Source organism: Aulonocara stuartgranti, assembly GCF_965226115.1.
Source record: "Aulonocara stuartgranti genome assembly, chromosome: 20".
Classification (NCBI taxonomy): domain Eukaryota; kingdom Metazoa; phylum Chordata; class Actinopteri; order Cichliformes; family Cichlidae; genus Aulonocara; species Aulonocara stuartgranti.
The window spans coordinates 27,561,762-27,576,068 of NC_138956.1; the positions used below are offsets into that span (position 1 = coordinate 27,561,762).

The following is a 14,307-nucleotide window of genomic DNA, read 5'->3' on the forward strand; positions in this document are numbered from 1 at the left end:
ATGTTAAATCTAAATGTTATATATAAATCTAAATGTTAAATGTTAAATCTAAATGTTACGGGAAACTAAATATTTAGCTAATATGCAAATTTATTGTACGGGTCAACGAAAATACAAAAATAAAAGCTTCAAGAAAACCTCCCGCGCTAAAGTGTGCCGGTCGTGGTCAGGTTCTGTGTTTGCGCTCCTCTCATCGTCACTTTTGACTGCCATGAGCTGCTTCAACTATTCCCTACCAGCATGTCCAGCGATTTAGCTGAAAACATTGGAAGAGCCGTTTTGTCGGCCATCCAACGATTCAGCGGTAGTGCACCCTCGACCTCACAAACGCCGCAGCACTTGGTAAGTTTATTGTATAGCATTTTGGACGGGTTGATAGCAGTGTTAGCAAAACTAGCAAAGCTAAATTACTTAGCTAGTCCTCAATTATTTCATTTGGTAGGCAGCAGACAGAGATCGAACATCATACAACTCTATTTATTTATTTGGTAGGTAGGTAACAGTCGTTCTTGATGTAAATGTTTCCTTAAGAATCCAGCAATGCACCTGGACCAAGTAGACCTGCTGTCTCCACTGGGATACCATACCGCTCGGTAGGCCTTCTTACACATATCATTTAATTTATTTATCATGAAATTTCCCCTTGTGGGACTAATAAAGGTATGTTATCTTATCTTAGCTGACTGGTTTTGATATACAGTCAGGTTCATAAGTATTTGGATACAGACACATTTTCTAATGTTGCTTCTGTACATTACCAGAATGAATTAAAAATGAAACTACTCCAATGCAGTTGAAGTGCAGACTTTAAGTTTTAATTCAGTGGGTTGGACTAAATGAATGCATAAAAATGTGAGGGGGGAAAATTAATTTGTAAACACAATCCTATCATTTCAGAGGCTCTAAAGTAATTAGACAAATTAAATAACTGAAAATAAAATGATCATTTCTATTACTTTATTCAAAACCCTTTGTTGGCAATGACACCCTGAAGTCTTGAAGTCATGGACACCACCAGATGCTGGCATTCCTCCTTACTAAGGCTCTGCCAGGCCTTTACTGCATTGGCTTTCAGTTGCTGTTTGTTTGTGGGCCTTTCTGTCCTAAATTTAGTCTTCAACAACTGAAATGTATGCTCAATTGGGTTAAAATCCAGTGACTGACTTGGCCATTCAAGAATATTCTATTTCTTTACTTTATTAAAGTCATGGGGTGCTTGGACTGTATGTTTTGGGTCATCTTCCATCTTTATTATTAAATGCTGCCCAATCAATGTGACTACTTTTAGCTGGACTTAAGCAGACAAGTATGTCTCTGAACACATTCAGCTGCTTCAGTCCTGTGTCACATATTCAGTAAACACTACCAGTGCTACTGGCAGCCATGCACGCCCAAACCATCACACTGCCTCTGCCATGTTTTACAGATGATGTGGTATGCTTTGGATCATGAGTCGTTCCACCCTTCTCCATATTTTTTTCTTGCCATCATTCTGGTAGAGGTTGATCTTGGTTTTATCTGTCCAAAGAATGTTTTTCCAAAATTTTGCTGGCTTTTACTAGATACGCATAGTTACGCATAGTGAGAGCTGCAGAGAGGATCATTGGTGTCTCTCTCCCCTCCCTCCAGGACATTTACAGCACCCGTCTCACTAAAAAAGCCCTTTGCATAGCGGCTGATCCCACGCACCCAATGCAAAGATTCTTCAAGCTGCTGCCGTCGGGGAGGAGACTGCGGAGTCTCCGGGTCAGGACCAGCAGGCTGAAGGACAGCTTCATCCATCAGGCTGTCAGGAAGCTTAACTCCCTCCCGATTCTGCCCCCTCTCTCCTCCACGGTCCTACTGAACTCTGTCACACACACACACACACACACACACACACACACACACACACACTCTCTAACTCACTCACTGGCCTGCACCAGTTACCAGTCACTTTGCGGCGCATTGGACTGCCACTACCTCATAAGACTTTGTTGTTACACTATCTCTTACCGTACATTACCAAATCTCCATTTACACTATTTGCCCATTTGCACTACTCTGCCTGGTTTGTACTCAATGTCATTTACTCATTATATTGTATATTGTATAGCTTTCTTGTTATATGTAAAATTGTATTGTATTTATTTATTTAAATTTTTACTTTTTAATTATTTTACTTGCATTTTTAATCACTCTTATATTTAAATGTTCATTTGCTATTTTATCTAGGGATTGAGAGTAACGTAGTTTCTATTCTCTGTATGTCCTGTACATGTGGCAGAATTGACAATAAAGCTGACTTTGACTTTGAGATGTTTTTTTTTTTTTTTTGTTAAGTCCATTCTAGCCTTTCTATTCTTGAGGCTTATGAGTGGCTTGCACCTTGCATTGAACCCTCTGTATTAGGGCTGTTCGATATGACGATATGAAAACATCTATCATTTCATATTATACGCTATCATTTGTTCTGTGGTGTCGCAAAATAAATTTTACGTCAATATTTTTCATCGTTTTGATGGTCACTGTAGTGGCTGTATTAATTTCTTAATTTTATTTTTTCTGTTATGTTCTCTTTGACCGCATGTTGTCTGTTCACAGTAAAATTTTCAAAATGCAAACACTAGGTCTCAAATCAATTCCAGGCCTTTTATCTGCTTAATTGGTAATGACATCATCATTTTAATATGGATACCCTAAATTAAAGCTGAGTCTGCACATCATGTCCATGATATAATTATGATTGGAATATGTTTCAGTAAACGGGCAACAAAATAAAACTTGTTAGGGTCCAAATACACACTGACCTAACTGCAGGCCTTTTCTACTCTAATTGAGTGCTCAAAGCACTTTATACAACAGATCTCATTTACCCATTCACAGGCACAGATTAATACAAGCACTTTTTCTGTCCAACATTCGCACACAGTCATACTCAGATAAACTCATTGGGAGCTCTAGATTAGAGCACCTGGGGACTGAATCACCAACTTGACCAACAATCACCAAATGCTAATCTACAAGATACAAAAGGTTCAGTTTTCTGTGTAATGGGTAGACAATAGTAAGATGGTCTGAGTCTACAGTTTGTTTGTTTGTTTTTAATGAACAGATAACAGAAACCTTACGGATGTATTGTAATGCATAGGTGTCTGTATCTGTGTTTGAATTCATTTCAGGTTCCTCTTCCATCAGTTCCTCAAGCTCATGCTACGCGCTCACATTTTGTGAGAAAAAACAAGACCTGCAAACACTACACAAAAGATGTTGTGTGCTTGCCCTTGTCTTCAGCATCAACGTTTCTCATACCGTGAGGAGATTCACGAGCAAAACTAGCACAAGATGGCCTTATTGGGAAGATCTCCTTTACATCTGACTGGTCTGAAGCACAACTTAGAGAAGAAATAGCAGCAATCTTCAGAAGAACATTTGCACTGTCAACTGGCCAGACATTCCCTTTTGAGTATTTGAGTACAATTAGAGGATGTAAACGACTAATGAAACCAAATGTTTCTAGCAATTTTCTTTGGGGTGGTCAAGAAGTTGGCTCGATTTGTTCCACCACCGGCCTCTATATAATGGCAGGGATACAAAAACCTGCACAGGTAAACATTTTATATTGCAGTGCAGAAATATTTATTGTCTAAAAAGTGAGTCTGTTCCCTTAACATAATTTTATTAATTGTATTAATTAATATTGCAGTTTCAGCAGGTGTAAACAGTTTTTAGTGTAGCCATGTGCCTCTGTGTTACCAGTGATTTGGTGCAACTGTATTTGATTTTATGTAGAACATGCTTTCTTTTCCCTCAGGAGGAACCAGAAGAGCTGTCTGACAGTGACTTTGAAAGTCCAGTCTGCCGGAGAAGACGACCAATGACCAGTTAGATTTTGTTACTGCAGTGCGTAATAATTCCTGGGGGGTTTGTTTGATGAGAGCATCATTAATTTGTCCGATTGGGGCGATCGTGGCTCAAGAGTTGGGAGTTTGCCTTGTAATCGGAAGGTTGCCGGTTCGAGCCCTGGCTCGGACAGTCTCGGTCGTTGTGTCCTTGGGCAAGACACTTCACCTACCGCCTACTGGTGTTGGCCAGAAGGGCCGATGGTGCGATATGGCAGCCTCGCCTCTGTCAGTGCGCCCCAGGGCAGCTGTGGCTACAACTGTAGCCTCCACCAGTGTGTGAATGTGTGTGTGAATGGGTGGATGATTGGGTGATAAAGCGCTTTGGGGTCCTTAGGGGGGACTAGTAAAAGCGCTATACAAATACAGGCCATTTATCATTTTAATGTTTACGAATTATCACAGGTGATTACAGCCAAGGAGGAATATGTGCCCAACTTTCACTTAAAGTAATATAAGGATATATAAAGGCTCTGTTAACATTATGAAGCAAGTCATGCTGACCTTCTTTCCTTTGTTCAGTGCATCATGCGTTGTCTACAACACCAGGTGAAAGTGAGGCCAAGCATCAGGAAGCAGAGAGCTGCATTCAAGAGAGTGAAAATGAGGGACAGGCAGAGGGACAGCAGATGTTTCCATATAATGTGGCAGAATTTGTGTAAGCTGTTGTCTAGGGGTTAAAGAAATCCTTCATTTTAGATGTTGTTTAGGATATTGTTTTGATGCAAGTTTCCAATTTGCATGTTTGGGGTTTTTTTGCTGAATGACTGCAACTTTAGGATTTACATGTAATTTTTTTTTAATGATGTAGTGTGAGAAATTCTTCAATGCTGACATGTTTTATGATTTCTAATATCTCTTTAGCCCTATTTTTCTGGAGGAAGATGAAGCTCTTGAAGAGGCAATTCAGCGTAGCCTCCTAGAAGAGTCTGATAGACAGAGTGAAGTTCATATTTCAAGGTAAGATTTGAAAGTAATAATAATAAGATAATTGAATATCTTATTTGCATCTTTACTTGATCGTGGCTCAAGAGTTAGGAGTTTGCCTTGTAATCAGAAGGTTGCCGGTTCGAGCTCCGGCTTGGACAGTCTCGGTCGTTGTGTCCTTGGGCAAGACACTTCACCCGTTGCCTACTGGTGGTGGTCAGAGGGCCTGGTGGCGCCAGTGTCCGGCAGCCTCGCCTCTGTCAGTGCGCCCCAGGGTGGCTGTGGCTACAATGTAGCTTGCCATCACCAGTGTGCGAATGTGTGTGTGAATGGGTGGATGACTGGATATGTAAAGCGCTTTGGGGTACTTAAGGACTAGTAAAGCGCTATATAAATACAGGCCATTTACCATTTACCATTTACTTGCATCATTTTTTTGCAGTTACACAATTACAAAGGTAATTGCTCATTTCTGACTAATTTAATATGGACTATTACAACATAATTATCTGTTGTAACTCTGTGCACTTGAGTCAAATGTACAGCAAATTTCCATTTTTCCTCAAGATCTGTTTGTCATTGTCCCTTTTTTATATAGGTCTTTTAAGAAGCTCAGCAAAGAAGAAATTGAAGGTCTTCTTAGAGCTCATAGTGAGAAAGTCATTACACCAGGAACAAGACAACTCCATATCAGTCGAGCCAATGTGTGGTCGACTGCTTTGCGTCAGTTCAAGAGATCCAAGTTTGCAGAAAGCTGTGAGATGCTTTATGTCACATTTGCAAGCGATGAACATGATACAGAGGAAGATGCTGCTGACCTTGGGGGGCCAAGGCGGGAGTTTTTCCGTTTACTGGTGAAGGCCATCTTTCAGGACAGTGGTGCTTTTGAAGGTAATATGATTTCATAGACAAACTAACTTACTTACTCAAGGCCTAAAGGCTTGTTGACGACACTCGTTTTTAATAATGTTACAAACGCAACAACCACCTGATCTGAACATTGTTTGACAGAACATTAACAAGTTAATAAATGACTACAGATTATAAATCTGTTATGTTCTGTGTGTCTGAAACAGTTAAAAAAAAAGTAATACATTTTTGTCTGTCAATCTCAAGATATCAATTTGGGGTCTGTACAGAATATACGTTTTTTGTGTGTTATTTTTCAGCTACACCAAATGGATGCACACTGAAATTTAACATCCTACACTTGCAAAATGGAGTATATCGAACCATTGGCAGGATGTTGTCCACAATAATAGTACAAGGTGGAGAAGCACCTGCCTTTCTCTCTCCACATGTAGTAGACTACATTGTGTCAGGAGACATTCTTCAAGTACACCTAACACCGGATGATATAGGTGACCCTGAGTTAAGAGAGAATCTGAAAAAGGTGAATTGCAATATTATAACAAGAATATTGTAATATTTCCTATATTCACAAGTCTTCTGGTCTTCGCCAGTGTGTGAATGTGTGTGTGAATGGGTGAATGACTGAATGTAGTGTGAAGCGCTTTGGGGTCCTATGGACTAGCAAAGCGCTATACAAATGCAGGCCATTTACCATTTACCATTTCTGGTCTTCTTTTATAATATATAATAAATACACTTTTGGTTATTAGAGGCAATTCCATGTATTATATTTTCAATTTGTTACCTTTTTGTTAAAAAAATAAAATTATTGGTGAAATACAGCCAAATAAACCAAAACAAAAAAGTTTCGAGTCCAATTAAAATGAACCATCTGCAGTATTTGTGTACACTGGTAAAAAAAACAAACATTTAAAGTGTTTTTCTTAAATATTTAGCTCCGGCACTTATTGCTCAAAACCTTTGGTTCCTCCTCCACACCACCTCCAAATATTGAATATCTCAGCTACATCAAAAAAATCTTTGGGGGGGGGGGTCGTGAAGTCTCTAAATATTACTCAATGCTTGTTACGGGCACGAGTAAAGGGCTACCCGCCCTCCGGTTAGCTTGGGAATCTGACCTTGGTGTGGCTTTTACAGATCAGGAATGGACTGCAATTTTGCAGAATAGTAAAAAGGTGTCCAGGGAACTTAGAACGAGACTAATCCAATTCAAATTACTACACCGAATTTACTGGTCGCCACACAGACTGTATAGGGCGAACCTCATACAGTCCCCTGAATGCTGGAGATGTCAGACTGGGGTAGGCACATTGACCCATATGATTTGGAGCTGTCCTAAAACCCAAGTCTTTTGGACTGAGATACATGACTTTATCAAATCAACCATACGATGGGATATGCCTTTTTCACCAAGACTATTTGTTTTGGGAGACCCATCACTCCTTAACTATGCTCCACCTAAGGCTGCTGAGTGGGTACAGACTGCATTGATGCTGGGGCGTAAACTCATTATCTCCCAGTGGAAGGCCCCTTCCACCCCACCTGTCTCTGTATGGCATATCCAACTAGGGAGACTCGCTGCACTAGAACAACTCTCATACAGGCTCCTGAATGAAGTGGAGAGTTTCCATCTGAAGTGGGATCCATATCTGTCCAGAATAAAACGAACAGACTAGACTTCAGAGTGGGATAGACATTGGAATTCTGACGAAGCACTCTCGGGGATGTCAGAGTGTGGCATGCAGTAAGACCCACATAGTCAAAGGCTGGCTGTTTTTGTTTCTTTCGTGTTTTTGTTTCTTTTTTTGTTTATTTGTTGTTGTTTTATCATGCTTTTGTTTATCTCTTGCTTTGTTTGCCCCCCGTCATTTTGGTTTGGTATTCTCTACTGTTCTGTAATCTGTCTCTGCAGTGGACTGTAGTGTTCTAAAAGTACAATAAAATATTAATCACAAAAAAAATATTTAGGTTGTAAATGCAACAACTCAACATGATTTGGAGGAAGCAGTCAGCTGCTGCGACTCATGGCGATATCAAGTTGAAGGTCTTCCCCTCACAGTCACCATGGCCAATAAAGATCTGTTCGTGAAAAATGCAGCTCTATACCTTGCAGTTCTGCAACAGCAAAGCTGTTTCGATCAACTAACTGATGGCTTGTCCTACTATGGAGTGAGATTTATATTTTTTCTGTATCAATTGATCATTATTTTATAATCATTTAGAGTGAGCTACTTTTTGTATTTAAAACTGGAATTTAACAATTATCTAAACTTTTCTGTCTAGATTTTATCACTCCTGAGAGAGAACCCCAGTTTGCGTGTTCTGCTTGACCTATCGGGGGAGGACAAAGATCTGACAGCCAGTTTAATTGCTGGGGTTCTCAGGCCAAGTTATTCTGTCCTTGGGAGCAACAGAAGAGTTAGAGAGGAGCTGATGGTGGTCAAATTTCAGGAATTTCTCCAGTGTGTCGAAAGTAAGCAGAAATTCACATAGAATGTAGTCTGGCCATGAAGCAATTCGGGACACTAAAGTAAAACTTTGTCTTTTTATGTCACATGCACACACAAAACAGGAATAATGATCTATGATAGCTTACAACTGACAAGCAAGGCAAAGACAGAACCTCTGTGTTTTTTATAAAAACATTAGCCATCATTTAGTTGTTAGCTCAAGCTTTAACTATTTTAGTGTCCCCAGGTTAACGGTGGTTTTTCTTTGTTTTTAGATAAAGAGCTGAAAGACTCACTTGGAGAAAGGACTCTTACCAAGGATGAAGAGGCATTTGTGAAGGCTTTGAGGCCTGGTCACATCTTGGCTTTTGCCACCGGGAGCAGCAAGGTTCCAGCCATAGGTTTTCAACCATCTCCTAAAATAACATTCGATGAAAGCAAATGTCTCCCGATTGCACACACACGTGCAAATGAGCTTCAGCTTTTTGTGAATGAAACAACAATGGCTGATGATGATGCTTTTCATTACTGCTTCTTAGTAGCACTCATGAATGGAGCTTTATTCAGAACCATCTAAACATGTTCCAAAAAAGTGAAATTAAAATGGTGGGTTTGTTAACTCTAATCCTGTTCATTAATTGTAGTTTCAAGTAACTTTGCTTCATACAAGATAGTTGAAATAAATTCTGACTGCATTTAATGTTGAAATGTAATAATTTTCAAAGCTTCAATAGATTTATAAAAATGCTAACTCTGTATTTTCAACAACAAATCAATAAAGTCCCTGGTGTAATACAATTAATAATTTTATTAAGCTTTTTCTTTTTTTAAACAAGATTTCAAAACAGTTTATGCACAGAGTATACTAAACATGCTTTGTAGAACAGGCCAGGATTACTTAGACATCTAACAGCAACATTTATTAAGACTATTGCAACTTTACAATGATTAGCACAATACTGTAGATAATCTTGTGAATTGATTTAAAGACTGACTGTTCCGTGTTGATAATTTTCACTGTTATACTGTATTACACTGTTACAGTGTGAATTTGATCTTTACTGCAATCTGAATAACTGGTTTTACCCATAAACTAAAAGTGGTTGTAGCCTTCTGAATAGCCTATGAGTCACTGTCAGTCATTAACTTTGAGTCCTTATGTGGCAGGAGGCATCACTGCTAGAGGGGAGGGGCTTCTGCAGTAGTACAAAAAACGCATTTGCTGTACAGCATTTAAGAATACTAAGTGTCATCACTCTTTAGAACATCACTGGTATCCTGTGGTTGAGATCACACATTTACAAGTTTGTTAAAAATATACTGCTGTGTTCGTTGAAACAATGTTTTACCATTATTGTTGTCTTCTTCAAAAGGGTGAATGCTTGTATATAATGCTTGTATATAACTCTTGTAAATCGCTGTCATTTAATGGGACAAACCTATTTTCAGAGTTTGACAAGGAGGGTATGACCTCTGCTGTAGAAAGTTCTGGGTTGTGACGATGAGACACATGAGTTCCGCAGGAAAAAAGCTGGATGGGAGTTCTATTACCTTCAGTGGAAATAGAGTGATTGTTATATCCAGCTTTGAATTCCTTCAAAGTGTGGTTGATTCGTGGTAGAAACACATAATGAAGGCAAAATAGGTCTGTTGCATTTTCCAAGCCTAGGATACCAAGTGATTCCAATTCATAAAATATAGGTGCATAAATGCGGCTACAGTTGTTGTTTAAGTCTCGGTTGAAACGCTCAATCCTCTGGTTGTGCACAGAACTTCCCATTAAGACAGAGCTTTCACCCCTGCTTGCTCGCATGTCCTCCCAAATCTGAGCGTTCTCTCCTCCATGATCAGTCCTGATATGCAGGGGTCTGCCAAATTGTCCAACAGCTGCAGTAAAGAGGGCTTTCACAGTCTCAGCTCGATTATTGCTGGAGCACTGAAGAAACATCAACATCCTGCTGTATCCATCTATTGCACCATGAACAACAAACTTCCAACGAATCAGTTTGTGATTTCCATCTATGTGCCATATGAAATTTGGATGAGGCACAGAATATACTCGCCGAGCAACTGCAGTTCTTCTCCTGGATAGAACACCAGCCGAGTCCACCCTCCGCAGTGACTTTCTTACGCGCCATCTTTGAACCACTATGTTTTTGGAACGCAGATGACCCATCAGCATCACTTCTCCAACATTTGGATGTTCAGTTTTTATCTGGGACACTATCTGATCTAACTCATGGTCACTGATTACATTGAATTTTGACTCTGAGATATTATAGTCTTGCAGTAACTTATACAGAGTGGGCCTGGAGATGGAAAGGATAGATGCAGCTTCAGTAAAAGATGTTTTCAGGGAAAGAACATTTTCCAATTCCTCTTTGGAAATCTGAAGCCTTCCTTGGTAACCATCCTAGAACACGGCACAGAAAATCTCAATGAGCACAATTCTATAACAAAAGATGGGTAATTTGAGGCAATTGTACTGTGACAGATTAGCTAGAGTAATATTTTATCAATAGTTTTAAAATATGAAAGTGAGCAATCAAAAGACACTTCACAGCAAAAACAGTAATAAAATATGACGTAAAACTTGTGAATGTTGTTGGTGGTGATGTGACACTGCTACACTGTAAACCCGAATGTTCAAAGTAATTAAATAGATTAAGTAGTGTATACTCAAAGTCTTTAAAAAGTTCTGTTAACTTAAATATGTCAAGTTCGTGTAACATGTTCTTCTTTTTGAGTAAATGAAACTAATAATATTTGATTGAATTGAACTATTTCTATATTAAGTAAGCATCACTTAAAATCATAACTTAAGCACAACGTAACACAGTTAAGTTAGGACATATAAGAATGGTAAAGTCCTGTTATTTTTGTTGTTTCAAGTATAGGATTTAATAATAAACTTAATTTATGTAGCACATGCTAAAATACAATAAAATCTCAAAGTGTTTCACCAAATAAGTGAAATCAAATTGTCTTAAATGCATTAGTGGAAGACAAAATGTATTTATTTTAATATTCATTGTTTTATCAATGTATCCTACATATATATTTTTAATATTTTCCGCAAGTGTTGAGCAGCTGCAGGAATCAATTTTTATTCCGAGTTAATCTCTGATTCACCCTCCGAAGCGGAAGGCGGCGCTAATGAGCATTAATACGAAACACAGAAGAAGTAAAGGTATATGGGCGGGAACAGCACCAAAGAGGCAACACGGACGACTGGAGAAAGTTGGACCTAACCGCAGCAACTAGCATCACTGGACTTACAGTAAGTTTTCAATGTTGATATTAGTTTATTGTTAAAATACGAATATTTAGTTGTATTTTGGGTGCGTGTCGAAAAGAATAGCAGAAATGTCGGGTCCGTGTTTTTTATGTGCTTTGCTGCTCTCCCCGAAGGAAACTTTGCGCTTGCAGAGCTAGCATTAAGTTGTTGTAATGAGGGTCGCAGGCTGTTTAAAAAGTTAGATACTACTTGTTCTAGAGGTGGCGCCCGGTCGCCTAGTATGAAACAAAGTGTTTTAATCTCTTTAAATTTTTAAACCCCCTCTCATGACTCAGAATAGTTGGGTCCAAACAAGCCCGTTGTCCCTGCAGTTACACAACGGAGATGCCTGTCTGCAGTGAGAGTGCTTTCAAGCTGTTTTCTTGTTAGAAACGCTATATTTTAAACTATATGTGCAGGGTTAGGGTTGTGAAGGAGTGAAGGAGCTCTTGGACCTCTGGCCTGCTCTAAAAATGGAGTCTGAGGTAATATGGATCAGCTCTCTTTAAAATGAAAATTGTAATTCTTACTCATGTGGCAGCTTTTTGCTGCTTTATAAAGATGTGCGAGATTCTTCAAATTGAACTGTATTGTCCTTCTGCTGTAGTTGTATGCAGAGTTTCAGCGGATTACAAATCAGAACCTGCCCAATACATTCTACGCTGAACTTGACCGCCATCTTCCTCGACTGATGACCTTATTCAGACAGAAGGCATCAAAAACTGGGAAGACAGCTGATGCCCTGGCTGAAATTCTAAGAATTCACAATGAACAGGTAATAATAGATTGTTACACATTTCATAGGTTGAACCAGTGGAACATTGGACAGGTTCAATGATTTAAATGAGCTTTTTGAATTTTGCTATTACTCCACTTTGTGTTTGCTATTTGTCTGACTGTATTAAAGATGTGAACAGGTTATTTGTGGACATATGTTCTGATTTGACTGTTGTTGTTGTTGTTGTTCAGTAAACTCACCAGTATATACAATTCTGTTTTTATCTGGAAATAGGAAATCCATGATATCCACACCAAGCGCACTACCGTTCTCCACGCCCTTCCTGTCTATCTGCGTGAGGATGTCTCTGGATTTTTCAGAACCTGCACTGTGAGTGTCCTTAAGTATCTAACAGATACTACTGTGTATATAAACAGTGCATCAAAGTACAAACATGTATTTTGATGCACTGTTTGGACTTACCTTTGTTTAGTCTACCCATACGGTTTCCATGTATGGTCTTTTCTGTCTCCTCACTACGAATGAACTGAATTGGTGTTTTGTTGAAAGTGATAAGATGTTTAGTAAAACATTTTCCTGTGTATTTCCTTTAGCTTAGTTTCAGTCTATCTCACACCACTTGATTCTCTGGTGAATTAGCTGATTTATGTGTGCAGAACATGGATCTTCTGTTTTTCACCTCTTACAGTGAGACTCAGGTCTCCCTTGTAAAAGAGGTATTGGATCTCAATTGGAGTTGGTAAAATGAGAAATTATATGTCGTCTGTTGTATTTCTTGGGTTAGATTGTGATTAGTATCTCTTTTTCATTAATTCAGGACGAATCTGATGAGTTGGAGCTTGATGGTGTTGAAGTGGCCCTCTTCACTGTCATTAGTGACCATGACACGACAAGTCCAGTTCACTACCAACCTGTGAAAATCTCTGTCGTCATTGAAAGTGATGCCGTGTTCAGTCTCCCCAGATTTGGTGAAGCCTTCCTGGTAATGTTTGGACTGATCTATGCACCTCAGCTACCCCAAAGCCCTGACCAACACTTTAGAATTTACTCAAAAGATTTTACTTGGTCTAGAAAGTGGTAAACTGTCACCCAGGTTACAGACCCTCAAGAATGACTTGGTTATGTAGGAACTCATCTGAAAGAAGGATGCAGGGTGAAGCATTATAAAAGGCTAGTTCAAAGTTCTCTCCTTTTATCTAAATAATGCCTCAAAACGTTATTGCATTCAGCCAATAGGTCCAAACTATACAATGTGCCTTTGTTCTCATTAACATAATGCAAAGCAACACTAATGTTTTGTGTGTTTTAATGTTTTTCGTAATACTATTTCCAAAACATTGTGGGCTGCGCAAGATGACCTAAATTTCACTGTTTGATACTGGTTAATGTAAAACAAATAGCATTGTAATTCACTCAAATTGCTGCCCTGTTGCCTTATTCAGATATTCAGATATTATTCAGATATTAGCCAGAGAGCCAAAAGCCAGAGAGCCAGAGAGCCAAAAGCACATTTTGATATTATTTATTATTATTTGGCATTATTTTTCATTACTCTGACAGTTTTCCTGACTAAACAATTTTTGGTCTACTTATTTTAATTTATAAATGTTTTTGTTAATTATTTTTAATTTATTTATTTATTTTTAAAAAAAAAAGTATTTAATTTCAACATAGTGCTAAAAGGGAGCAGGCAAGATACTGTTCAATGGCAGATGTTTATGACTTTTGCATATTAAGTTACCGATACTCAGTGTAATTGAGGCAATCAATTGCCTCAAAAATTTTAAGTTTTGGGTCACATGTTTTTAAGTATCAAGTAGTCAACATATTTGACTAACGTGTACTTAAAATAATGACAACACAAACTAATAAACATTTGAGTTTTGTTAACATAAAAATGTTGTGGTTGTGTACTTATTTTTTATAAGTTCTGTGAACTTATTTCTTTGAATTTGTAAACTTGAAACTTTAAGTCATATTAACTGCAAATATTTGAGTTGACCGTTCTCAAAAGATACAAGTACCATGTAATCCAAACTTTTATGTTCTGGAAAAATTTGACTTTTGAGTTGATCAACTCAAAAAAATTGAGGCAATCGATTGCCTCAATTTTTTTTAGTTCTGGTAACTTATTCGGGTTTACAGTGTAGTGATGGACCC

General features: G+C 38.5%; 2 protein-coding genes across 2 annotated transcripts; both read left to right on the forward strand.

Annotated features, from left to right (window-relative positions):
• The first annotated feature begins 581 nt into the window (after positions 1–581).
• Positions 582–6,253, forward strand: LOC309697375 (G2/M phase-specific E3 ubiquitin-protein ligase-like). Its single transcript, XM_082519248.1, has 5 exons — positions 582–593; positions 4,404–4,539; positions 4,746–4,841; positions 5,407–5,699; positions 5,978–6,253. The coding sequence occupies exons 2-5, from the start codon at positions 4,511–4,513 to the stop codon at positions 6,232–6,234; spliced, it is 675 nt and encodes a 224-aa protein (XP_082375374.1). The 5' UTR covers positions 582–593; positions 4,404–4,510; the 3' UTR covers positions 6,235–6,253.
• A 4,522-nt stretch (positions 6,254–10,775) lies between these two features.
• On the forward strand, positions 10,776–14,307 carry LOC309697378 (uncharacterized protein). Its single transcript, XM_082519252.1, has 6 exons — positions 10,776–11,022; positions 11,212–11,411; positions 11,828–11,893; positions 12,016–12,183; positions 12,421–12,516; positions 12,965–14,307. Exons 3-6 carry the CDS (start codon positions 11,882–11,884, stop codon positions 13,226–13,228), a joined length of 540 nt encoding a protein of 179 aa, XP_082375378.1. The 5' UTR covers positions 10,776–11,022; positions 11,212–11,411; positions 11,828–11,881; the 3' UTR covers positions 13,229–14,307.

Coding starts and splice junctions, on each gene's coding strand:
- LOC309697375 (XM_082519248.1), top strand. CDS start 4,511: ATGTTTCCATATAATGTGGCAGAATTTGT. Junction 4,842..5,406: donor AGTGAAGTTCATATTTCAAG/GTAAGATTTGAA, acceptor TTTTTTATATAG/GTCTTTTAAGAAGCTCAGCA. Junction 5,700..5,977: donor GGACAGTGGTGCTTTTGAAG/GTAATATGATTT, acceptor GTTATTTTTCAG/CTACACCAAATGGATGCACA.
- LOC309697378 (XM_082519252.1), top strand. Junction 12,184..12,420: donor TAAGAATTCACAATGAACAG/GTAATAATAGAT, acceptor ATCTGGAAATAG/GAAATCCATGATATCCACAC. Junction 12,517..12,964: donor GATTTTTCAGAACCTGCACT/GTGAGTGTCCTT, acceptor TCATTAATTCAG/GACGAATCTGATGAGTTGGA.